The 26,415-nt window shown below is 35.6% G+C and overlaps 1 protein-coding gene across 4 annotated transcripts in view; it reads right to left on the bottom strand.

The window, feature by feature from the left end:
- Nucleotides 1–1,905: 1,905 nt before the first annotated feature.
- LOC138692182 (zinc finger protein ZFP2-like) overlaps nucleotides 1,906–26,415 on the bottom strand; it is a 35,456-nt gene continuing 10,946 nt past the window's right edge. Inside the window, exons 1-5 of one of the 4 annotated variants that reach the window (XM_069815238.1) lie at nucleotides 17,008–19,458; nucleotides 14,991–15,128; nucleotides 11,840–11,977; nucleotides 8,578–8,660; nucleotides 1,906–6,286 (exon numbers count right to left, since the gene is read on the bottom strand). In XM_069815238.1, coding sequence (XP_069671339.1) covers nucleotides 4,945–6,286; nucleotides 8,578–8,660; nucleotides 11,840–11,977; nucleotides 14,991–15,128; nucleotides 17,008–17,124 — 1,818 coding nt within the window. In that variant the 5' untranslated portion in view covers nucleotides 17,125–19,458 and the 3' untranslated portion in view covers nucleotides 1,906–4,944. Of the gene's footprint in view, nucleotides 6,287–8,577; nucleotides 8,661–11,839; nucleotides 11,978–14,990; nucleotides 15,204–17,007; nucleotides 20,948–25,454; nucleotides 25,538–26,415 lie in introns of those variants that run through there. The other 3 variants (XM_069815240.1, XM_069815239.1, XM_069815237.1) reach the window with 3 other exon arrangements.

The raw sequence follows: 26,415 nt of genomic DNA, 5'->3' as shown, positions 1-26,415 counted from the left end.
TGATAATGCTTGTAATGCAATAAAAAAAGATGAAGAAAGGACAAGTTCTATGGAGCCTCATTGGAAAAAGATTCGTGACAGTGAAAAAATACTAACAAATTATTCATTTCGTTCAAATCTGAATAACAATCACGAGTGAATAAGGTACTATACCATAATAGTTTAATTTAAAATACAAAATTGCACATTTAACAAGTTTGTCAAATCGTTAATAAAGTTGAAGCTCTGTAATCAAGATGTACAAGAAATTGGATGTTATTGTTCTCATAGTTTTACGTCATGGCTAAGGAATGACCAAAAATAATTTGTTTTAGACCTCTTTCTTAAACCGTCATCGATTTTTGCACAAAACGAAAATAGCAAGATTAAGTGCAACTGTCAAGTACCATTAGATCTATTAAAAGTAATTATTGTTTTATAAAAAAATCGACCATTCATACGTTGCAAATATCTAACTCAGGCATGTCAAAACCCTGCACATTGTGCACTGGTCTCTGTGCAATGTGCAGTTCCTATTCCCCTACCTGGAGGGAGTGAATCGATTTGGAGGGGAACGCGACAGGGCTGTACATTACCTACAGTAGCAGAACAGCTTTGGTTTCTGTAACACAGATCAGTACGGGTGCTCATTGAGCTGTGATTGTGAATGCGTTATGAATATAAAGTGAGGAGTCCACAGATATAATGAAGAAGAGAAATCACAAATCATATAATGTAACTGTTATGATGTTTTCCTCAGCCAATAGTAATTATTTTAAAATGAAAGGCTTTCATCATATCATGTGGACCTAATTGTGATGTGAGAATTTAAATCAGATTAGTAAAGTTCTCAAAATATGATGTTCGCCAGCTCTTATTTCTTAATTAGTACTTTGACGGCAAGATAAACATGACAATGATGTTTTGGAGTCTGTACTAACACAGCCATGAATGGTTAGACGACTTACAACTTTTATTTGATAAGCTGATAAGTGATGAAAATATTGAGTGAAGAACACATAATATGAGGGTCTTGAGGTTGTAAGGGAAGGAAGAAAGCAACTATTTGTAAAGCCAAAACATTTTCTCGAAAAATAATATATAATGGCGAATTTTCCATCTCACGTTACTATATTATCACAATATATTTACGTTAATAAATCTTTAAACCTGACATAAAGAAAATGTCCCCGCTTCACAGCTTGTGGAGTACTCTTTTAACTCAATTCAGTAACGCTCCCAACTTGCTGATACTTGCTCAACGTTTTCCAAATAAACTATATATAAATTTAATTTCAAGCTTAATTTATCCGATTTATTAATAATAATGTGAATTTATATTAATATACAGCAAGGAAAAAAGCCTCACAATGTCCTGTTGCATGTAATTGGGAGTAAAATATTTTCTTTAACATTTGTGCACCAATGGTCCCAATAATGCTTGAGGAACAATGAAAGAGTATTACTTTGAAATAATCAGTACCTACTATGTATAATGAAATACTGTGTTCGTTTTTTTTTTTTGTTTCGAAATTACTGCAATTTTTACATTTTCTTCAAATATTGTATACAAATCGTGTAAATAAGTAATTCTTTACAAACGACTGCTTTGCGAATTGTTACTGAGTAAGTCTATTGTTTCTTGTGTTACAATTATTGTCAAATATAGACACTGCCAATAAATGTGTTTTTTCCTTCTGCTAAGTATGTTTATAATGTCCAAATGTCAATTTAATTGAACACTAGAAGTGCAGAATAGATTCTTGTACATGCCTCCCGCTAAGAACTGGTAAGAGCAACACGTGAATGACGGAATCTGCACAGGCCGGCATTCCGCGCACATACACTGCACTTTCAGTGTCTGATTTCTGACATGCCTGATCTAACTCATCTGAGAACAATGGCTTTAAAAGTGCTTCTCAAGACACACTTCCAACAATTAAACTTAAGATCTCGAGAACTGAGTGCATAAGAATTACGACTGACAAGCCTGGAGTAACGACAACTCGAACAAATGTACAGCGACCTTGAATAGTTGCCCGAGAATGCAGTTTTCGGCATGAAAGTGAATTTGAACAATATTCCTCTCTCTCTGCTGCCTTTAATTGTATCAGCAAACTTTCAGCCGGAAAGAGAGGGGCTTGCAAGATATTATCTAAAGAATGAAAATAAACCTTTTTATAAAATCCTCATCAATATTATTTCAAACAGAAGATATTTAACAAAATAATGGTTCACAGATGAAAGATTTACTTCAACTAATTAAAAACCTTTCACTATTTTAAGGAAAGTTTATTCTTGATTAAATAAGTATAGGTTATTATTTTTGTACGGAAGAGTTGAAGGAAACAATCTGTTTCTATATCCATATTGATCAATTTTATTCCACTCATACTAAGTACAATATACTTCACATTGCCCGTTATATTTCGTAGTCTTCTAGCACAAAGCCTCATAAAGAAGTACTAGAAATAAGAAATAACTTAATAAATATACAAAATTATATTTACTTCAATAAAATTTGGTAAGTACACTGGAAAACTACAAAAGTGTTTTATGATTCACAATAAACCATCGAACAGAATCGACAATGTGCATAACTGAACAATGGCGTTCTTTCGTGAGTATAAGCCAGTTAATATAAACAGTTTCATTCATTCATTCATTCAATGTTCTGCCCAAGTGCAGCACTTTCACGCAAACCCAGCTTCCCGAATCTTTCCTATTTACTGCCTTCCCTTTTGCCTCTTCATAAGATCCATAAATCTTAATATCATCTATTATCCGATATCTTCTTCTGCCCCGAACTTTTCTCCCAATCACTATTCCTTCCAGTGCAGCCTTCAGTAGGCAGTTTCTTCTCAGCCAGTAACACAACCAATTCCCTTTCATCTTCCTGATCAATTTTAGTATTATTCTTTCTCCAATGAATCTTTCCAACACAGCTTCATTTCTTATTCTGTCAGTTCACTTCACACGTTCCATTCTTCTCCATATCCATATTTCGAATCCTTCTATTCGCTTCTCTTCATTTCGTCGTAATGGGCATGTTTTTGTCCCATACAATGCCACACCATACAAAGCACTTCACTAGTCTCTTCCTTAGTTCTTCCAGAGGTCCACAAAATATGCCCCTTTTCCAATTAAAAACTTTCTTGACCATTACTATTCTCCTTTTGACTTCTTGGCAGCAGCTCATATTACTGCTTACAGTATATTCCACGTATTTGAAGCAGTCCACTTGCTCTACTGCCTCATTTAGAATTCGCAAGTTTACCTTCTATGTTTTTGTTCGTATGACCATGGTTATCGTCTTATTTGAATTAATCCCCATCTCATACTACCGCTCACAGCTGTCATTTAGCTCTAGTGGCAAATTCCTTAGTATCATCTCTTCTGCTAACAACGCCATATAATGAGCAAATCGTATGTACTTAATTCTTTTTCCTCCTGCTATCATTCCTCGCGTGGTCTGAAAACAGTCCTTCAAACACAGATAAACTTACTACCAAATTTAAAACAAAGAATTTTTTAAGAATTCAAGTGGTAGCTTAATACTGAAAGTAAGTCTAATGAAATCCTGTGTTAGTTAGACACCACGGATAATAAAGATATCTTTTACGGCCTCCTTACTACAAAACATAGCTCTATGCTGACAACAGAGTGAATCAACTTTCACATTCCCTGCAATTTTCTCGTTATTTGCAAAAAGCTCACCTTTCAAAGTATATACTGTAAAAGTAAAGGCTGGTTCACAATAAACCGGAAACAAGAATCGGAAAGAAAACGCAAACGGTAAAATTGTTAAAAATGTATACATTTAAATGTGAGCATTCACAAATTAACGAAAAGCTTGCCGGAGCCCGAGATCGGGAACGGAGAGTTGGCCAAGTTTCAACTTTGGCGTTCATGTTTCCGATCACAGCACACTAATTTCATTCTATTGCCATCTAAAAGCTATTTTGTCGTCATATATTTTGTAGCAAGAAGATAGTGACATAACATATGCATTATTTTGTTCTGTGCTGTGCATCATGGGGCAAGTTTTATTAGAGGAGATTCTAATATTGAAATCCTCACGTTTACGATAAGCGGCGCGCCTCGTATAAAGATGGCTATCAATAGCTGCATCTTTGAAAACCGACAGGAAGCGAATCATATTTTATTACTGTATTGGTTGTATTACACACTACTTATTCACGCTTCAATTCAATAAATATTGTTGTGTTCATTTTTGTTCTATTACAAATGCCTCTTCTCTATTTTACGTTATGGTAGGCTTAAAATAGGTTGTGATGATAAAGATGCATGGGCATATTCATAGTACCATACCTAATGACAAGTTTCAGTTGAAATTTCGAAGTTGGTTAACCTGTGCTTATGTTGGCTGCCTTGTACTCATGACAGAACGCCACTGGTCAATTATACATTAAATAACATCAGAATGCGTAATATCGACTTTACATATCGTTATTGACATACATATGGATATGCATAGTCGTCTACGTTATCGGTTTATTGTGAATCAAAAATTTTCATATTCACGTCCTCTGCTTCTCGTTCCCGGTTTATTGTGAACCAGCCTTAATTCCATTCTCGTACTAGTTTTCGTTCCCGGTTTATTGTGGACTAGGCCTAAAATTTTTAGCTTGCAGGACAGAGAAAAACACATTTTACAGTCATCGCATTACCAAATCTTTTCGTCACTGTTAGAAAACATATTTTAAATAGCCTTGCAAAATAAACGTTTCAGATACCAGACATGAAAGGATTCTCGCCTATAGGCGTTAAGGGCTTTTTAGGATACCCGCCCGCGAAAATAATTAACCACAAAACTCGCATTAGAAAGGATTGTTACCAATGGGCTTGAGTGCATCAACGCTATAGCTATTAGCAAAAGACATTTGACGGCCGTCACGTTGAGTGCTAGAGTTCATGGCATTTATGACTACTAAGCTCAGGCAATCATTCTAAACGAACATCGCATTTCAAAAGTCTGTCGCCTCTGTGCTGGCGTCCATGGTATCTTAGGGTACTCAACTGGGTGAAACTTTTACCACAAACGTCACATATGAAAGGTTTCTGACCTGTGTGCAGGCGTTCATGGTTTCTAAGGACACTCGAATCTGAGAAGCATTTACCACAAACTTGACATTCGAAAGGTCTCTCGCCTGTGTGTCGGCGCAGATGTCTTTTTAGGACACCGGATGTCGTGAAATCCTGACAACAAATGTCACATTTGAAACGTTTCTCGGCTGTGTGTATCCGTTTATGGCTTCTTAGGTTAGACAAATCCGTGAAACACTTACCACAAACGTCACATTTGAAAAGTTTTTCGCCTGTGTGCCTGCGCAGATGGCTATTTAGTTTAGTCAACATCGAGAAACCTTTACCACAAACATCACATTTGAAAACTTTTTCGTCAGTGTGCTGGCGTTCATGGACTTTTAGAGAATACGAATGCAAGTAACCCTTACCACAAACATCACATTTGAACGGCTTCTCCCCATAGTGCACACGCTCATGGGCTTTTAGGTTACCAGACTCAGAGAAACACTTCCCACAAACATCACATTTGAAAGGTTTCTCGCCTATGTGCACACGTGCATGCTTTCTCAGAGAACCCAAATGCGAGAAACACTTACCACAAACATCACATTTGAACGGCTTCTCGGCTGTGTGCAGACGTTCATGGGTTTTTAGGTGACCCGACTGAGAGAAACGCTTACCACAAACATCACATTTGAAAAGTTTCTCGCCTGTGTGCACACGTGCATGTTTTCTCAGGGAACTCAACTGCGAGAAAGACTTACCACACACATCACACTTGTAAGGTTTTTCGTGAATGTGCGTGCGTTTATGAGCTTTCAAGTAACACAAAATAGAGAAACACTTACCACAAATATCACATTTGAAAGGTTTGGAGGCAATGTGCACGCGTTGATGTACTCTTAGGTAATACAACTGCGCGTAAAACTTGCCACAAACATCACATCTGAAACGATTCTCCTCAGTGTGCAGGCGTTTATGAGTTTTTAGGTTATGAGAGTTAGAAAAAGACTTCGCACAAACATCGCATTTGAAACTTTCCTTGCCTAAGTCATTGGATAAATGACTGTTCAGTTTTCCCGTAGTCGAGGAACATATTTTAGAGAATTCTAATTCGAATTGTTTCTCATCTTCACGAGTCCGCACAGGCTTTTCCAAGGAACTTGAATTCTTGGGAATCTCGCGCACAGTCTCGTTCTCTTCAAGAGCAAGACTGTCCAATTCTAATGATACAGTCCTCTGATTGGTAGCTGCAATCCTGAAGCGAATATACTATCAGTCTATAAAATAGTCGCAACAAATATACATTCAATTTATTGAATATTCAAATGAAGAAAAACCTATTTCATGGAGATATATTGCGATTAGAGATATAGCCTTGTAATTAATTAATGAGTAAAAAAGGATGTATCAGAGTGTCTCAACAATTTGGACTTCACCCGTACAATATATTTTATAAAGAGTACACCACGTTAGTCAAGTCTTGGTTTTTATTTATAATAAACCTCTCTGTTCAAACTCACCTGCCTTTGCTTTACTATTTTTCAACAATCGTGTTATTTTAGGTAATTGTTTCGAAATTCGGGATTGCAAATGTGCTATAAAGTTCTGTATCTCTTATTCTTGTGATATATGGGATCTATATAGTATGCTAATTCTGTCACTTTAAAATTAGAAAAATTTGCAGGGGAACATAACTGATTCCATTTCGTAGCAAGCGTAATACTGAGAAAATCTATATTGGTATTATCTCTAACTTTATATTTGTTGTCTTGCGAACGTTAAATTAATAACAATGCTTTAAAAGTACTGCAACAATTTAAATTACAATTGTAAAAGAATATAGGCATTTTTAAATAATGTTTATGCCTTATTTCTTTTTTTTTTTTGTACAAGCTGTTATATAAATTAATTACACTTAAGGGGAGAGGATGGTATTTTGTGCTGAAAAATGAGTAAATTTAAAAAAAAAAATGCTTTAAAATACTCTGTGACATGTGTGGAACGCATAGCATAACATTTTGTGCATATCTGTGCCCTTATCGGATGTTGAGACGTCATTTTTAAACTTCCTGGGATATGAATTTTTAAATCACACGCCCGCTTATATCGGTTTCCAGTAACTTCATTTTTTTACCACATTGCCAACTAATAAGGATATAATTTCTGAACTATTAAAGATACATGCATGAAATTTACAACACACATTCATATTAGGAAACTTTTCTCTGTAACAGAATTTTGTTAATTGATTTGATTTTAAAAATACGTCCGTGTGTTTGCAAGAAAGGAAACCAGATAACTGTTATTAAATTTTAATTGTTTATTTTACACACGTAGGGACGAATATCAAAATTCTGTTACAGACAGTTTGTAGAACATGCTTTTACAAATATATTGCAAAAAATTGTTTGAATCTATCTTTAAAAAGGGTTTAGTTATATCGGTTTTAGTACAATCCTGCATTGGGTATTTTTTTTATTTCAAATTTTGGCCCCCAAATATTTTTTCTTCAAAATATTTTTATTTGGTTCAGTTGTCACAGCTATGAGCTCTCTACATAAAAAAATTAATATTTTACAACAAATAGGAAAAATGTTAAAAAAAAATACCATCCACTCCCCTTATTTTACTGCTGACTATTGTGCTTGACGTATTTCAGGCACTAATAACATGAAATATTTCATTTATATGAATGTGATTTTCACTACAACTATAATACCTCACTAACAGTAACACGTTCTACATCCATGTCCGAACGCTGACTAGTCATACAGTTATAAGCAGTCTTTTACACAGAATCACACGGCCATCCCATAACCATAACCTCTAAATCATAAGTTGCTACGCTGATTTCGTAGCAGCTCTGCTCTAAACTCACAGAGTGTGAGAAATATTGGAGAGTAATAGAGTTAACGACTTTATTGCTAAGAACTCTGTATTAGTTAAGAATAACAGCAGCAAGTTTTGTGTCTGAGTGGGACAGTAGGGCTAGGTCTATGCAGTGGAAGAAGAATCAGTGGCTAAACAGAAAGAAATCCAACCCCTAATGAAACATTGATCATGAACCCTTGTATGTATTATTGTAGTTGTAATTTTGGTGGTGTGAAAGTGAAAGACTGATGCCTTAACCACACCAGAATGCATGAACGAACAGAGAAATAAATAAATGAAAAATAAAATAAAATATGAAAATTAATGTTACACAGTACTGTAAAGGTGATGAGCAAAGAAAAACACTTGGAATGGACTCAAAATGGTAGTTCAATATTTCCCTGGAGTACAATAAGAGTGTGAAGGCCCACTTCTTGCACGTTCTTCCACATTATATTCCTGAAAATCTACGCCCTTCTAGTGAACAACATGAAGAAACGTTTGAACAGAACTTATGGAAACCAGATACCAAGGGAAGTGGAATGTGAAAGCTATGACTGATTATCGCTGGATGACTCGTACAGACAGTTCTTCTGAAGCTGCTTCTGGACAGTGAAGAAAACGGACACTTCAAACACAATGAACTCTACGTGAAGACTCGCACCCCACACTCACCTTTCAATGAAATCCTCGTTGTCCTCTGCCGTTACTGCCATCTTTGGCTCCTCAATCACTGTGTCCATGTCTCTTTGCTCTTCCTAAAAATACAGAGCAAATAAAACAGAAAGATAGCACTATTTACATTAACAAAAGCGCATCAAGTTTAGATTCCACAGAACTCCATTCAAGTATTGTTAGGGCTACCAGAGTTTTAGCTAAAAGAAGCCAATTCTTGGACCAGATTTTTCACGGGATAATTCTTTTCCTTATAGAACAGCGTTTTCCACCCTTTTTCAACATGTCGCACAATAAAGGCGTAATTTAAAATCCTGCAGCACTCTATATAAAGCTGTTTTTCCAAGCTGGAGGGGAATATTGAGGGTTTTAGGACAGAATGATCGCTACCAAACACAAATAAAGCAAATAAATGTATGTATATGCATTAATATATTAAATAAAACAGTTTTAATTTTATATCAATTATTTCTTAGTCAACATATCGGGCAATAAATAGTTGAAAGGCACATGGTACAAAAAAAAGTTAGAGAAGAGAAACAAAATACATATTATTCACAAATTGGACTAACACAATTTATGTAGCTTTATGTAAAGTTTATGATAGAAATGCAAAATTTAATTACTGAGAATTATTCCAGTGCAATAATTTGTGTTAATTATTCGTGTTTTTCTTTTAATTTGTTATTTAGGAAATTAGAAAACATACAATATCATCACATTGTTGCTAAGTATTTAATGAGCGAAACATGTTCGTTCATAAAGAGAAATAAAATTTTAATTTTAATTAAATTTAATTAACTGTTTTAAATTCTAATTTTACTGATATGGCTACCCTACATGCGTGTCAGTCATTTTCGTCTCTGCTGCTCGTACACCTACGCTGTGTTTACTGAAGGTTGACTGCCGCATGAGTGGATAGTTGCAGCGTGCCGTGGCAAACTGGTGGAAAATGGCTGTTATAGAATAACTATTTAACTACTGTATAGCCCTAATAGCAGTAATTATCTATGATCGAACAATCTGATTTATAGTGACGAATATGGTAGATTATTTAAGTGCTTTATTTTACGACACTGTCAACTGTAATGGTTCTCTAATGTCTGACCGAAATACAGGTGACAATGGCAGCGAAATGAGTACAAGATCCCGCACCGAAAGTTCGGCAGCATTTGTTTTCAATAATTGTTTAAATGATAAACCCAGAAAAACTTCAACCAGGTAACTCTTTCATTAGCAGGTACCTATATAATGGCCTGATTCAGTTTGCTTTTGATAGCACTTCTGTGCTCATAACACCAGCAGTTAAAAATCGTATTCTATTGACTATTACACTACGTCACACTTACTTTTGACCAAATAAACCGGTACGAAAGGACGTCTTTCAACCAATCATGGCTGCTTATCGCATAATTGTATCGCGTCCCTAGCATTTGTTTAATTTTACCGCGTCCCTAGCGTTTGTTTCTTTTTATCACTACCCTAGCATTTGTTTCTTTGTTTGCCAACATTTCAAAGTGCACTGGTCTGGACGTCAAAAAACAGAAAATTACAAACCACTCCAGTCGATGCATAGCACTTTCAAATACGACTCGCATTGGCATTCAAGAACAAGAATTAATAATGATCACTGGTCATACATATAGAGCACCATTCGGAAATCCTGAATAAGTTGAGGGATACACCATGTACATCAACGAGTTCACTTCTTTTATGCACACGTCCAATATAACATCAACTGAACCACCAACCACTAAAACATTCAAATTTGAAAATTGTACTTTCAATAATTGTTTCTTTTAAATTATTCATGTTTACTTTTTATTTCATCATCGTTAATTAAAACGTTTCTTGTTTATTTCATCATCCCTAATTAAAACTTTTCTAACACTTGTTTATATTATTTAGGTTATGTTTGTTATAGCTTCTGCTATATGATATAATGGACAGTCACGTATCAGAGATTGTTTAATACTAAGATTTATTGAAAATCATCTGTCAAGTAACATAGATTACTGGGACCCGGATGACTGAAGTGGGATGCAAATGTTATAATAAAAATGAAACTAATCAACAAAGCCTTCTTGACTAGTAACCAACGAGTTGGATCCTAGTATTTAACTCGTTGCTAGTAACCGTCCATAGAGTTCAATAAAGATTCCATATTTGGCACAACTGATAACAAGAAAACATAATCACAAAACACTGCTGCCATCTAGCGTAATGTTGAGATGGTACAATAATACAATTTGAAGACACTTGTATTTTCGTAAGGAAATTAATATTTTATAGTATTGGAGTACTTTGTTATTTTTCTAATGTTTATTTATTATCTTCTAATCGTGTAATATTCAATTAAATCCCACTCGAGTTTTGATTTTCTCTAGATAAATCAAAATCTCTAGTGAGATTACTGTTGATAATTAAATGTTGCGCATATGTGAATAACAATGTTAATACTGTCTAATTTATACCAGTTTAGCTCCATAATTTCTGCGAGGCAATATCATGTACTATGAAATTAAACCAAAGCTGTAATATACAAAGATTCCTTTGCTGTGACCACAATGATCATTACACCACATCGTAGAGATAAAATTGGTTGCAAAATTCGTTCGACAATTTCGTGAACTTGATAACTTGATAAGAGTAAAAGAAATAAACAGTAGTTTCATACATGCTCTGCCTGCACAGATATATCAGAACATTTTGTTAAATTTGCACTGTACTCAAAATAAGCTACATAATTTATTTTTAACATACAAATTATATTTTCTTTACAGATAACATAATGTTCTAAAAAGATACATTGCAAATATGTAAATACTTGGAAACACAGGTTGAACAACAAATGAAGATCAGTGATAATGTTGCAAATACATCTAAAGCAAAATCTATTATTTGGAAATAGTAAAAGGTATTGAGAATTTAGAAAAAGACACAGAAAAGACAAAAAGAAGTCGGGGCCTTGAAAATAACATTTTTTCAAAAGCACTGTGGGAATGTGTAACTTTGTAACAATTAAGAGTATAACAACCTTATCCGCTTTTATGATTAAAACATAAAACGTGATAACAGTTCAATATCAGTTCTCTGAAACATGACATGACTTGTAATAGTAAATAGTGCTAAGTGTTTTTGTCTCCATCATACAGTGAAAGGCACTGCAAGTACTGTTGTAAAGAGGCAGTGTCCGTTACAATCTAAATACAATTTAAAACTCGAAAAAGGACACACAGTGCATTCCTTGTGCTCCACTCACCTCTGGTTCTCGTTTCACCCCAGGGAACGAAATTGGCACTGGATCTTCCTCAAATTTTACCTCTGATCTCAGATCAGAGCTCTGGTTCACATATTCCTCTTTTATGCCAGTCACATGATGATCCAAGAAATTCCGTTCCTGCAGTACAAAGAGAGTCTTAAATGAGCAATTTATTACAGGGTAATAGAAGACGACTTCTAACGTTACAAGTGCCCTTTATATATCCGCATATAACGACTTGACATGTTGAATAGGGCTAGGATTCATATGCAAAAGCAAATATTTGATGAAAAACCAATTTTTAGACATGTTATGAACGACTGGCATAATACGAAAAGATAATTGTGCATATTTCAGCCATTCCTGTATATAATATACAGGGACACCATTTTATTTTTACTAACATTTCTAATATTTACCTGGCTATGCCTTTGGATCAACGATTGAAAACCGGAAACACCGTTTGCTACCCCCTTCAACGACTGGAGTTCGATGATACTGATGTAATAATTAAAAACAAATCGCTCTACTAGGAATAGGAGGGAAGAAAAGTAGTTCATCGATTTACGTAAACTAGGAAATATCACGCTTTTGAGTCAGATAATTTTCATTAGGTTTTTGTTTAATTAAAATACAGTACAGTATTAAAAATAAGTGTTTTTACTCACGAACTGAGGTGTCCATGCGGACGTATTCATTATGCAGTGTATATTGTACTGTCTACAGCACATTAACGTACACTATAGAGAATGAGGTTAAATTGAAAAATAATCATAATATGGATATGTAAACACATTTTTCAAAATGGTGGCCGTTCATTTCGATTCAGGATTCAGTTCTAATGTCTGTAATTCCAATTACCAGTTTCGTCCTTCGTACTAGCAACTCATGTTGAAATAATTCTGTACTTACTCTGTAAAAGAATACCTTACGTGCTGTAAATTCAATCTTCACTTCTGCTCGATCCGAAAAGATAAAATTACTCAGACATGCTCTCTACTGCCCGTCCAAGTAGTTATGTCTAAGGATCGTAGAAAGAGGGGAAATCACGTGACAGTTAATTACTTAATGAGGCCCTTATATTTAAGTTATTGTAAACAGTTGTATGGGTATAATATTACTTAGACGTCCAATTCCTAACCGAAATTAATGTTCTCAGAAAAGAGCTAAGACAGCCCAGCCACTAGCCTTTACAGAGAGGCGAATAGAAGCAGGTGGGGGAAACCGGGATGCGAAGTAGGCAAATGGAAAATGATTCAATATTGAAAGCTCTTTCATCACTGGAAAACGCGAACATATTTTTGGAACGCGCTGTTTACTATGACCGTAAGGCTACTATGACTGTACATGCGGTCTTGGATCTATGTGGAGGACGGTTGAACTTCATGAGTAGAAGGAGTGGGAGTGAAGTACATTCAAAAACTCAGGTGCAATAAAAATTGAAGTAAAAATAAAATGATGTCCCTGTACTATTGTGTATATATTGTAGCATATGTTCAAGACTGTGTTGGACTAAACCCAAAATTTAAGTTGTTTTCAAAAAAAAAATAATAATAAGACTCTGGATCAATTGTTGGCATAGATTTCCGCGGACTGTGCACATGGTGTGTGGAGAAGTTCCTGGGCTTATACCGCGTTGTCTTGGTGCTAGTGGCTGACGTTTCAACCACTGTGTCGTTTGTGGTCATTTTCAGAGCTATCGAATAAGGTAATAATGTGCGAGCTTGTATATATATATACATACTAGGTTCAAAAAGTTCCCGGAATTTGCTAGCATCATAGAAACAACGTACCTTAAACACTATTCTACAGCATTCCCTTCAAAATAGTTGCCTTCCGCAACAACACACTTTTGCCAACGCGTGTAGAGATCCTGGAAGCAGGCCTGGAAGCCATTTTGTGAAACCCGTCTTAGTGCTCTCGTCGCGTTTGCGATAACCTCTTCAGCATTGAATCTCCGTCCTTTCAGATGACTTTTCAGACGGGGAAACAGAAAGTAATCAGGTGGTGAGAGATCAGGAGAGTATGGTGGGTGATCCAAAGCAGTTATGTTGTGCCTGGCAAGAAAATTCTTTACAATAATTGCGCGATGAGCAGGTGCATTGTCATGCATAAGGAACCAGTTGTTTTCTACCCACTTTTCTGGACGTTTCCTTCTCACTGCGTCCCAGAGGCGACGGAGGGTTTCTACGTACAATTCTTTCGTTACAGTACGACCTTCTGGAATGAACTCATGGTGCATGAGACCCTGAGAGTCGAAGAAAACTTCCAACATAACTTTGCTTTAAGTGTGCTTAAATGCGACAGGCTCATGTCAGTAGATTTACTGGCATGTGAAAGAACTCCTGCGGGACAAAATTCCGGCACATCCGGCGATGCTGATATGACCTCTGCAGTTGCGAGCGTCGTTAAATAAAACTTAACATTTAAAATAACTTTGCCTTTGGAAGTGTCCCTAGGAAATTTTTGCTTCCGAGGAGATGTTTTCGATTTCCACTCAGATGACTGTCGTTTAGGGACTGGGTCGTACAAGTAGCACCAGTTTCATTTTGTTTAAGAAATCACCATCTTCATCAGCCATACTGATCATGTCCCCAGCAAAACACAGAACTTGATGTTTGTACTTTGCTCTGTGGACATAATTACAAAATGCGACGAACAAACAAAACACAATGATAAACAATTGCCTACAACTCAAAACCAATAATTGCCATTATCAGCAAACTTTAAGGAAATGACATCATGAATGTTACCAACAAAACAAATGTATAATACCCCTTGTTATATATTAATACGAAAAATGGTAGTAAAATCCCGGGAACTTTTTGAACCTAGTAGTATATATATATATATATATATATATATATATATATATATATATATATATATATATATATATAGGAGTCTCAATGGAAGAGGACTTCCAATGATAGGCCGTAGGTTCTAATAGACTTTTTTTCATCAGAATGATTCCAGAAATCAAGTCCTAGAGTACTGCCCAACCTCTGTGAATCACCCTGTATATATGAGATTTTATTGCCGAATCACAGAATGAAATACGCTGCAGGTAAAATAGACAACTTACATTACAATCAAAACAAAACAAACATTAGAAGAAGAAGACACAGTGCATTCTTTGTTCTCCACTCACCTCAGGTTCATGTTTCACCATAGGAAACGAAATTGGCACCGGATCTTCCACAAATTGTATCTCAGTTGTGAGATCTTGGCTCTTGTCCTCATATTCCTCCTTCATACCAGTCACATGCTGAACCGAAAAATTCAGTTCCTGCAGTACAAAGAGAGTGTTCCAAGACGACTTCTAACTTTACAAGTTGCTCTCTATGTGTCTGTATGTCACAGCCTGATCAAAACGGACAGTATGTGCTTCACATTACGATGAATAAGGACAGGAAGCATATGTAAATCCATATATTCATGCAGAAACATTTGTTATACTCGTTATTAACGTCTCTGGTGATGAATATGCAAAGTTAACTCTGCACACTTGTTTAATATTTGGGCCATTACTGCATATAATACACTACTGTGCATTATACTTAGCGTATCTTCAACACTGTGTTAGATTAGCAACAATATTTGCGTAGTTTAGTAAAAGAAACAATTAGAGTCTGGATTATTCCCTAGTCAGCACGTAATATTTTTTGCTTGACTGTACTCGATGGCTAAAAACCCCTTGTGTATGAAGGGAAACTGTGGAAAAAACACGACAGCCCGATTTTGTTCTATTGAACTACTCAGCAAAATTCTTTTCACAAGCTGCAAGTAAATGGGTACTTAAGGGGAGAGGACAATATTTTTTTGGTGTAAAATGAGTAGATTAAAAAAAAAATCTTTAGAATACTCTGTGATATGTGTGGAATAGATTGCATAACATTTTGTGAGTATTTGTGCCCTTACCGTATGTTGAGACGCTATTTTTAAACTTCCTGCGCTATTGATTTTTAAATCAGACGCCCCGTTTTATCTTTATTTCCGGTTACTTCATTTTTTTGCTACATTGCCAGACAAAAATGGATATAATTTCTGAACTATTAAAGATATATGCATGAAATTTCGAACACACATTCTTTAGACCATTAGAAATATTTTCTCTGTAACAGAATTTTGTTAATTGTTTTCATTTTAAAAATATGTCCGTTTGTTTGCAAAAAAGAAATAAAAAATTATTATTAAATTTTAATTGTTTATTTTCCAAATGTAGGGACTAATATCAAAATTCTGTTACAGACAGTTTGTAGAGCATGCTTTTACAAGCACATTGCAAAAAGATGTTTGAATCTATCTTTACAAACGGTTTAGATATATCGGTTTTAGTAAAATTCTGCAATGGATATATATTTTTTTTTTCAAATCTGGCCCCCCAATTTTTTTTTTAATTTAAATTTGGTTGTGTTGCCACAGCTACGAGGTCTCCACATACAAAAGATTAATATTTTACACCAAATGGAAAAAAAGTTTTAAAAAATACCATCCTCTCCCCTTAAGTGGCCATTCAAACGCTCAGGTAGGCGATATGACCCAATTAGATGATCTTGCAATCTGCAATGCCGACCTTGATATTTACAGCGAAACTGACATGATCGCCTTAATCTCGGTTCACAAACTGTAAGTTCCATAATATCCAAAAATGTTCAGTAAGGCCTCTATTTGTTGTTCTTGATCTTCGTAATCTATGCTGTATGCATAATTATTATATTTTGGTTTGACACCCTCAATCTTTATGAAGCAATTGCGATATTATCTGCACGTACACCTAGCCTAAAACGAAATTAATCATTTGAAACATTACCGTAATTGAGACTTTTAGGCAAAAATACAGAGAAAACAAAAGAAAATCGAGACCATAAGTATAACAACACATTATTAAATACACTGCAGAAATGTGTAGCTTTGCAACATTAACAGTAACTGTAACAAGAAACTTCGTTTTCAAACTTGAAACATGAAACCAAGTAGCAATTCAACAATAGATTTCTCTGAACCACGACATAACTTGCAATAGTAAATATTGATGATAATTATTATATCTCTATCATAGGGTGCAATGCACTACCAGTACTGTTGTAAAGAGGTAATGTCTTTAGAATAAAAGTATAACATAAATACTTGAAGAACAAGCAGTGCATTCCTTGTGGTCCACTCACCTCAGGTTCACGTTTCAATACAGCGGATAATATTGGCACGGGATCTTCCTCAAATTTCACCTCTGATGTGAGGGCATCTTCCTGGCCCACATATTTCTTGCAGTAGTGAGACATCATTTCTTAGGTCTAAGTATGACAATACTGACGGTCGTTAAATTGTTTCCAGCACTACCTCCATGAAGTTACACGGTCATGTCAGGGCTTACTGAATCCTTAATAAAGTTTCTTCCAGATGGCCGTGAAGTGATGAGAGGGACAGACACGATCGCGATTCATAAGGGCTGTAACGGCTGTACTTTCATGTTTCATCATTCATTGATGTTATTACAGTATTATTAGTTTTCTGTGAATATTGCTGATTAAAAGATTCACGATAGAACATCCACCCCCCACTGTAAAGGAATACTGCACACTTGTATCACTGCCAATGTCAATTACCTTGAAAATGCGTAGGCTTTTTAGTGTGAAATAGTAGAAAAAGGATGTGATCAGTTTCGGAGCTGTATGATTACCCGACTCGCCCTAATTACATTATTCTTACTTGTATACCAAATCTGTCCTGCATGAATGAAGAACACCGCCATATTTCTTAAATGTCCTGTAATTTGAGGTAGAGAATAAAGATGATTTCAGTGTCGCCAACACCTCTCACATAATAGTAAGGGCGAAGGAGACCATTAGAACAGATTGTGATTTATCATCTCAACACATAATTCTCATTAAGTGGCCAATACTGAGAGCAGACGACAGGCCTTCTCATGTACTGGCTGCTATTATCCTTCCATTTAATTTATGGTTTTGAACTCAGTGGATGCATTTGTGTTATTAGAAACTTTTTTTTCCCCAACTTCTTAAGGATATTCTGACATCATGAACGTTTCAGAGAAGAGTTTCATTATGTTATATTAGAGCATAATAAATTCAGATTTCGAAAATAATTGTAGATATGTAATATTTACTTCTTGGTTTTCATGAATGGTCGTAGTTGGTAATTGCATATGGAGCACATTGGTTCAACATTTGAACAATGTTAAGAACTGTTCCACAACATTAACTTAACAATACTGTGAAAAGCTAGGTATTTAAAGTTTAATATAACGAATTTATTCATGACATGGCTGGGGGGTGGGGGTGAAATCTGAATGCAATTAGGCCTGGTTTGTGACTTTCCCCTCAGTATCTAAATTGACGGTTTTTGTTTAAATTGAATTCAATTTAAGTAATTAGTTACTGAGACTGTCAAGTTTTGAAATTGAAGTCCTGTATGTAATTTCTGCAAATACAAAATTCTAAGATGTTTATTAAGCAATGTCTTATATTTCTTCGCCATTTTATATTTTAAAAATTGATAATGTAGTGAATAAAAAATGTAAATAGAAAAACTGTACGAATGTGCCTGTTTCTTTCCTACACACTTAACCTCACCTGTCACATAATATTACACACCTAGCCTATAACTTGTAAATGTATGATTTTGAATTCCCAATTTTAGAAAAATGGCTGTTTTGTTTTTGAAACCTTCACTCATTTCAGGGGACCTTGAAAGATTTGTAAATGATCTTCATCTCAACATTGATGTTGACAAGTTTCATGAATATTTTTGTACCTTTAAAATATCATTACTTACTGACTTACTGGCTTTTAAGGAACCCGGAGATTCATCATGTTCTGAAATCGGTTCCTCAAACCCAGATTAAACTTCTTCAAATTTATGACTCAGAATCTTTTAAGAATTCTATTTTAATCGTAATTTGGTCAGATACACTCTGAGTTAATTAGACACGATGGATGAAGAGGATATTCTATTACAGCCTCCTAACTGCAAGATATACGACGAGGAAATAGCTTAACGAGAGCAATAGAGTGATTGTTTGTTGTTAATTGCGAATGCTCAATTTTCAGTATATGTAAATTAACAACATTTTCGTTCTTGTTGAAGTTTTCATTCCCGGTTAATTGTGGATGATGAATAAAGATTTTAGTTTACAGGACTGGGCAAAATACGTTCCACAGACATCACATTATTAAATCTTTTCGTCCGTATGTATTGAACACAGTTAAAATAGTCTTAGAAAATAAACACCTTTGAGAGATGTCAGACTTGAAAGGATTCTCGTCTCTACGTGTTAAAGCCTATTAGCCTACACATTTATTTTTAGACCACCCAACATCGTAAAATCCTTATCACTAACGTCACCTTTGAAACGATTCTGGCCTGTGCGTAGCGGTTCAAGGTTTCTTAAGATACCCAAATCCAGGAAATATTTCCAACAAAGATTGCATTTAAAAGGTTTCTCGCCTCTGTGGCGGCGCAGATGGCTATTTAGATTATTGGACATCGAGAACTCTTACGATAAACTTTACATTTTAAAAGCTTTTCGCCAATGTGCATGCGCTCATGAACATATAATTAATAGAAAATCGAGTAACACTTCCCACAAACATCATTTTTCAAAGGTTTCTCGGCTGTGTGTGCAGACGTTCATGGACATTCAGGTTACCCGACTGAGAAAAGCATTTACCACAAACAGCACATTTGAAAGGTTTCTCGCCAGAGTGCACACGTTTATGTTTTTTTAAAGAACTCAACCACGAGAAAGACTTACAACAAACATCACATTTGAAAGGTTTCTCGGCTGTGTGCACACGTTTATGGGCTTTTAGGTTACGCAGCCGAGAGAAGCATTCACCACAAACATCACATTTGAAAGATTTCTCGGTTGTGTGCAAACGTTGATGTCTTTTTAAGGTAGTCGGCAGTGAGAGGCATTTACCACAAATATCACATTTGAAAGGTTTCTCGTCCGTGTGCAGATATTTATGCATTTTTAGGTTATCCGACCGAGAAAAGCCTTTACCACAAACATCACATATGAAAGGTTTCTCGCCAGAGTGCAAAACTTCGTGTAGTTTCAGCTTACGCGATTGAGGGAAACATTTACCGCAATCATCACATTTGAAAGGTTTGTCGCCTGTGTGCACATATTCATGATTCTTCAGAGAAGACAAATGAGAGTAAGACTTATCACAAACATCACATTTGAAAGGTTTCAACCCAGAATGCCGAAGTATGTGGCTTCTCAGGTTAGAGAACTGGGCAAAACTCTTACCACAAACATCACATTTAAAAGGTTTCAACCCAGAATGCAGAAGTATGTGGCGTCTCAGTTTACAGAACTCGGCAAAAGTCTTACCACAAACATCACATTTAAAAGGTTTCAACCCAGAATGCAGAAGTATGTGGTGTCTCAGTTTAGAGAACTCGACAAAACTCTTACCACAAACATCACATTTAAAAGGTTTCCCGCCAGTGTGGAGCCGTTTATGGAAACGTAAACGATTCGCCAGGGTGTAACATTTTCCACAAACATCACATTGGAAAGGTCTCCTGCCAGTGTGCAGAAGTTCATGGTTTTTTAGGTTACGCGACTGACAGAAGCATTCACCACAAACATGACATTTGTAAGGTTTCTCGCCAGTGTGAGTGCGTTTATGTGATTTTAAACCACACGACGAAACGAAACACTTACCACAAACATGACATTTGTAAGGTTTTTCGCCATTGTGCGTGCGATTATGTTTTTTTAAGTAATCCATCAAAGAGAAACGCTTACCACAAACATCACATTTGAAAGGCTTCAAGCCACTATGGAGAACTATATGGGTTCTCAGGCTATACAACTGCGAGAAACTTTTACCACAAACATCACATTTGAAAGGTTTCCTTCTTACGTCCTTGGACTTGTGACAGTTCAGTTTTTCCCCAGTTGAGAAACATACTTTAGGAAGTCGTAATTCCAACTGCTTCTCACCTTCACGACTCCGCACAGCTTTTCGCAAGGAAAATGAATTCTTGAGAGTGTCACACACAGTCTCATTCTCTTCAAGTGGAAGACTGTCCAAATCTGTTGATACATTTCTGTCATTCGTAGCTGCAATCCTGAAGCAAATATATTATCAATCTGTAAAATTGTCGCAACAAAGACACATTCAATTTATCGAATATTAAAATAAAACACACCTATTTTCATAAGGAAGTACATTATGATTAGAGATACAAGCTTGTAATTAATTTATGAGTAATGTTTCAACAATTCGGACTTCACCTGTATAATTATTTTTATTAGAATTACAAACCGTTAGTCAACTCTTAGCTACCGTTTACCTTTTATTTTTAATAAACCTCTCTGTCCAAAATCACCTGCCTTTGTCTTACTTTTATCGAGACGAGCGAGATAGTTTATGTGATTGTTTCGGAATTCGGGATTGCAAATGTGCTATAAAGTTTGCTATCTCTTATTGTTATGACATATAAGACCTTTGTTGTTCGTTAATTTTGTGACTTTAAAATAGGAAATCTTGCAGTGCAACATTACTGATTCCATTTGATAGTAGCGTAATCATGAGAAAATCTGTACTGGTATTATCTGTAACTTGATATTTGTTGTTCTGCGAATACTGAACTAATAACAATGCATTAAAAGTTCTGCAACAATGTAATTTACAATCGTAAAAGAATATAGGCTTACTAAATATAAGTTTTCCCTCCACTTAATGATAGGAAAAATCCGAGCCCAGTAGATCTGGGTTCGACATGCAAGGATCCGCATCCGGAGGGTTGGGTTCGACGTGCAGGGAACTGCATTTGGAAGGCTTGGGTTCGATGTGTTGTGAACAGTATCTGGAAGGCTGCGGATCGACGTACATTGAACTTGAGTGAGTGAACGTGAAGAACTAGGCAAGGCGAACGAACTGTGAACTGAGAACTGTCAGTTTTATTCTGCACATAGTGCACATTAGGAGTACATTTTTGTTCTCAATGATACACGTGTATTGTCATAGTCGTCGTGAGGAGTGCAATACGACTATTGAGTTGCTGTGTTGAGTGGAGTACCCATTGTTGTGGAGTAAATTATTAAACTTTGTTATGCTTGCCTTGTGATATAATACTGCCCAAAACCTGTAGGCCTTCATAAACAGAGTAAATACTTGTGTCAATTCCTGAAGGAAAGAGAAAGACATCAGATATAAATAAACAAAAACAAGTATATAAACAAAAAAGTCGGTGTATGTAGGAATTATTGTTATTATTATTATTGGGATATTTTACGTCGCTGTATCAACATCTAGATTATTTAGCGTCTGAATGAAATGAAAGTGATAATGCCGGTGAAATGAGTCCGTGGTCCAGCACCGAAAGTTATCCAGCATTTGCTCATATGGGGTTGAGGGAAAACCCCGGAAATAAACCTCAACCAGGTAAATTGCCCCAACCGGAATTCGAACCCGGGCCACCTGGTTTCGCGGCCAGACGCGGTGACCGTTACTCCACAGGTGTTGCCTGCATTTAGTAATAATGCCATTCAATTTTATATGTGGTATAGAACTACATCACGTGTGCTACCTACAAACACTTGAACATAATTGGAATTATTTCTTCACCATTTTGTCCAGTGTGCGGTCTTTAGGAAGCAGTACAACAGAATCATTAACAGCGATGTCCAGCGCGATCCTCTAAACCAGCAACGTCATCAATTTCTCTTACGTGGTTTCTTCAATTTTGTTCCAGGACACCACGTGTTCAAGCCTTACCACCCCTGATATCCCTCTCCTACCTGCAGTCTTATGTTAGACGTCATAGGGAAGTACAAATTTAATGCAATGCATCACTCGACCTCATGCTTAAGAGCAAAGAGCATTGAAGGCTTCATCACAATATCCTCAATTATATCCATGTTCGGCAGTACGTATAAATGTATCCAGTTCTTCCCTTTCATGAAACTTAACAAATCTAATCTAAGGAGTCGACTGGCAGACAATAATTTGCGTTCAGTTTTATGGACTGCACCCGCTAACGTAATATTACCGACAGAGAGAATGTTATATATAAAAATGAACTTTAAACAGACGTCTGGAGCAGGGGCTTCAAGTGAGAATATTAAATCTTGTAAAGTAAAAAAAAGTTTTTCGAGATTATAAGCAGGGTAAGTCACGCACTGCAATTGCAAACAAATAAGCAATGAAATAAAAGCTTAGGATATAACTACTTTTTTGTTGTTATTCAGTTTGTGCATGTATTTACGTGCCAGAATACGGTTCTTTCTTTTCGTTTAGAAGAATATGCTATATTATTTAACGTGACATACCGCTAATTAATAAGCAAATAGTCATAAACCCTTAAATATATCAGAAATAATCCAATTTTTAAACAATGCCTATGGTCTATTCCATATAAAATCGATCAGTAAAAAACCTCGCATTATTTGTATACTGTAATTTTTTCCTTATACAAGGTGCTGAAGGGAGTGCATTTTCAAAAATATACTATCGAAAGTCAAACGGTTTTCGTATTATTGAGCGACAAATTTAGCATATTTTGTAAAAACAAGCCTCTTTCAGTGGTCAGAACTCTGAAACCATTTACTGCAGAACATTGAACGACAGCTTATTTTGAAGCTGACATTTGGTAGGTTATGTTAAGAAGTATTTTTTTTATTGTACACAGAGAGACAGATAATCTGATTTAACTTGCTTTTAGGCTTTTGGCCATTTGTAAAAAGTAAAAAAATATTGAGAAAAAACCTTGCAATTTTTATTGTGATTGGGCATTGTTTGCTTAGTGGTACGACAATAAGTTTCGAGGGTATTAAATAGATTATTTTCACACGCCTAGACTTGAACGGCGCAGTACCGCACGCACTGGCCGAGAGCTGAAGATAAGGGAGCGTTGCGCGTTATTTTACTCCTATGTTTTTGAAAACCTGTGATAAGGCTAGCACAGCCATGACTGCTAGACGACACACCACGTGGTTGTCTCCTGGCCTTGCTTCTCTCGGCTAGCTCCCGTCTAACAGTCCGCTGGTTAGTTCACGCGTGTACTATTTATTTTCTCTATTTGATATTTTCAATACTTTCTTATCAACATACCATGAGTAAAAAATATATCTTTATTTGTACTCTCTAAGCGGAATATAACTATATATTTTAAAAACATTTTTTCCTAGCGAAAGACGTCTTAATGAGGAAAAATCTAAATTTCTCCGTTTCCATAAAAAGTAAGAAAATCTGTTTATATGTCAATATAAAGTTTAATTTCTCAGCATCAAAGAAGACCATGATTTTGATCATTGGGTGAAAGGGTTTCGGGCTACAACAGTTTGAAGTTGCTAATTTTATGAAAATACGATAAATTGAAATATTTTTAATTTAATCACTATGAAGTTCTGATACCTCAAACTTTGCACAAAGCATTGTATCACAGTTCTCTACGTACAGAAAAGTTATATTGTATTTAGACATTGTAACGTCAATTTTCTGTATATTTCGGTCGATTTGAGTTGGACTAGTTCTTATGCCTTATATCTTTGTCTTCTATAGAAGTTGTCACATAAATTCATTACACTTAATTTACTCCTGATTATTACTGTGCATTAATAACATGAATTGTTACATTTATATGATTGTGATTTTCACTACAAATACAACACCTTACTAACGGTAACACGTTCTACATCCCTGTCTGAACGCTGAGTAATCACACAGTTATAAGCAGTCTTTTACACAGAATCACCCGGCCATCCCATAACCATAACCTCTAAATCATAAGTTGCTATGCTGATTTCGTAGCAGCTCTGCTCTAAACTGACAAAGTGTGAGCAATATTGGAGAGTAATAGAGTTAACGTCTTTATTGCTAAGAACTCTGCATTAGTTAATAACAACACCAACATGGGTATGTTGAGTAATATCTGTAGCATTCTCCTGAATGCAGGCTGTTTGTGTTGTATGGGGTGATTAGATGTGTTGTGTATGTGTGTGGTGGTGGTTGGTTTTCTGTATATTTTGTAGGTGTGTTTGTTGTCAACTTTTGTTATGGTGATGTCCAGGAAATTTATGGAGTTGTTTTCGAGATGCAGTGAGTATTGGAGTTTAGGGTGCATTTGGTTTATGTATTGATGTAGTTTGTGTATTTGTATAGTATGAGTATTTCGTCTACGTATCTATGCCAGTATATTATGTTGCCTGTATGAACGAACGGACAAACAAAGATACAGAGAAATAAATAAACGAAAAATTAAATAAAGTAGGCAAATTAATGTTACACAATAACTATAAAGGTGATGAGCAAAGAAAAACACACGGAATGGACACAAAATGGTAGTTCAATATTTCCCTGGAGTACAATATGAGTGTGAAGGCCCACTTCTTGCACGTTCTTCCACATTACATTCCTGAAAATCTACGCCCTTCTAGTGAACAACATGAAGAAACGTTTGAGCAGTACTTATGGAAACCAGATACCAAGGGAAGTGGATGTGAATGTGATCACTGATTATCGCTGGATGACTCAGACAGACAGTTCTTCTGAAAATGATTCTAGACAGTCAAGAAAACAGAAACTTCAGACACAATGAACTCTCTACGTGAAGACTCGCACACCACACTCACCTTTCGGCGAAAACCTCGTTGTCCTCTGGTGTTACTTCCATCTTTGGCTCCTCAACCACTGTGTGCATGTCTCTTTGCTCTTCCTAAAATACAGAGCAAATAAAACAGAAAGATAGCACTATTTACATTAACAAAAGCGCATCAAGTTTAGATTCCACAGAACTCCATTTAAGTCTTATTAGGCCTAACAGAGTCTTAGCTAAAAGAAGCCAATTCTAGAAGCAGATTTTTGACGGGATAATTCTTTTTCTTATAGAACGGTGTTTTCCACCCTTTTCCAATATGTGGCACAATAAACGTGTATAATTTAAACTCCTGCGGCACTCTATATAAAGCTGTTCTTCCAAGCAGGAGGGCAATTTTGAGGGTTTTAGGACAGAATGATTGCTACTAAATACAAATAAAGCAGATAAATGTATATGCATTAATATCTATACTAATAATAAATCTGTAGCCGAAATTTTTCTGGTAATTTTCGATTTTCCAAAAATACTTGGTCCTAACACATATAATTAACCGCCCTGAAACCGAAAATCGCTTTTTTGACATTTTTTTTGTATGTCTGTCTGTCTGGAAGTTTGTTACCTTTTCACGCGATAATGGCCGAACTGATTTACATGACAATTGAAATATAAATTAAGTTCCTTGTACCTTAGAATTTAGGCTATATGGCATTCAAAATATTTTATTTAAAAGGGGGGTTATAAGGGGGTTTGAATTAAATAAATCGAAATATCTTCCTTATTATTAATTTCGTGAAAAATATTGCATAACAAAAGTTTCTTTGAAAATAATTTCCGATAAGTTTTATTCTATGCAAAACTTTGATAGGACTGATATTTAATGAGATAAATGAGTTTCAAAATTACAATAACAACGCCATCTAAGGTGGTGTAATGAAATAAAAAATAAATGACTTCGTCTACAAGGAGCCTTGGACAACGACAATCGAAAGCTATGA

The sequence above is a fragment of the Periplaneta americana genome, chromosome 16 (genome assembly GCF_040183065.1).
Source record: "Periplaneta americana isolate PAMFEO1 chromosome 16, P.americana_PAMFEO1_priV1, whole genome shotgun sequence".
Taxonomy (NCBI): domain Eukaryota; kingdom Metazoa; phylum Arthropoda; class Insecta; order Blattodea; family Blattidae; genus Periplaneta; species Periplaneta americana.
The sequence above is the reverse complement of the archived record's forward strand: the minus strand, read 5'-3'. Positions and strand labels throughout refer to the sequence as shown.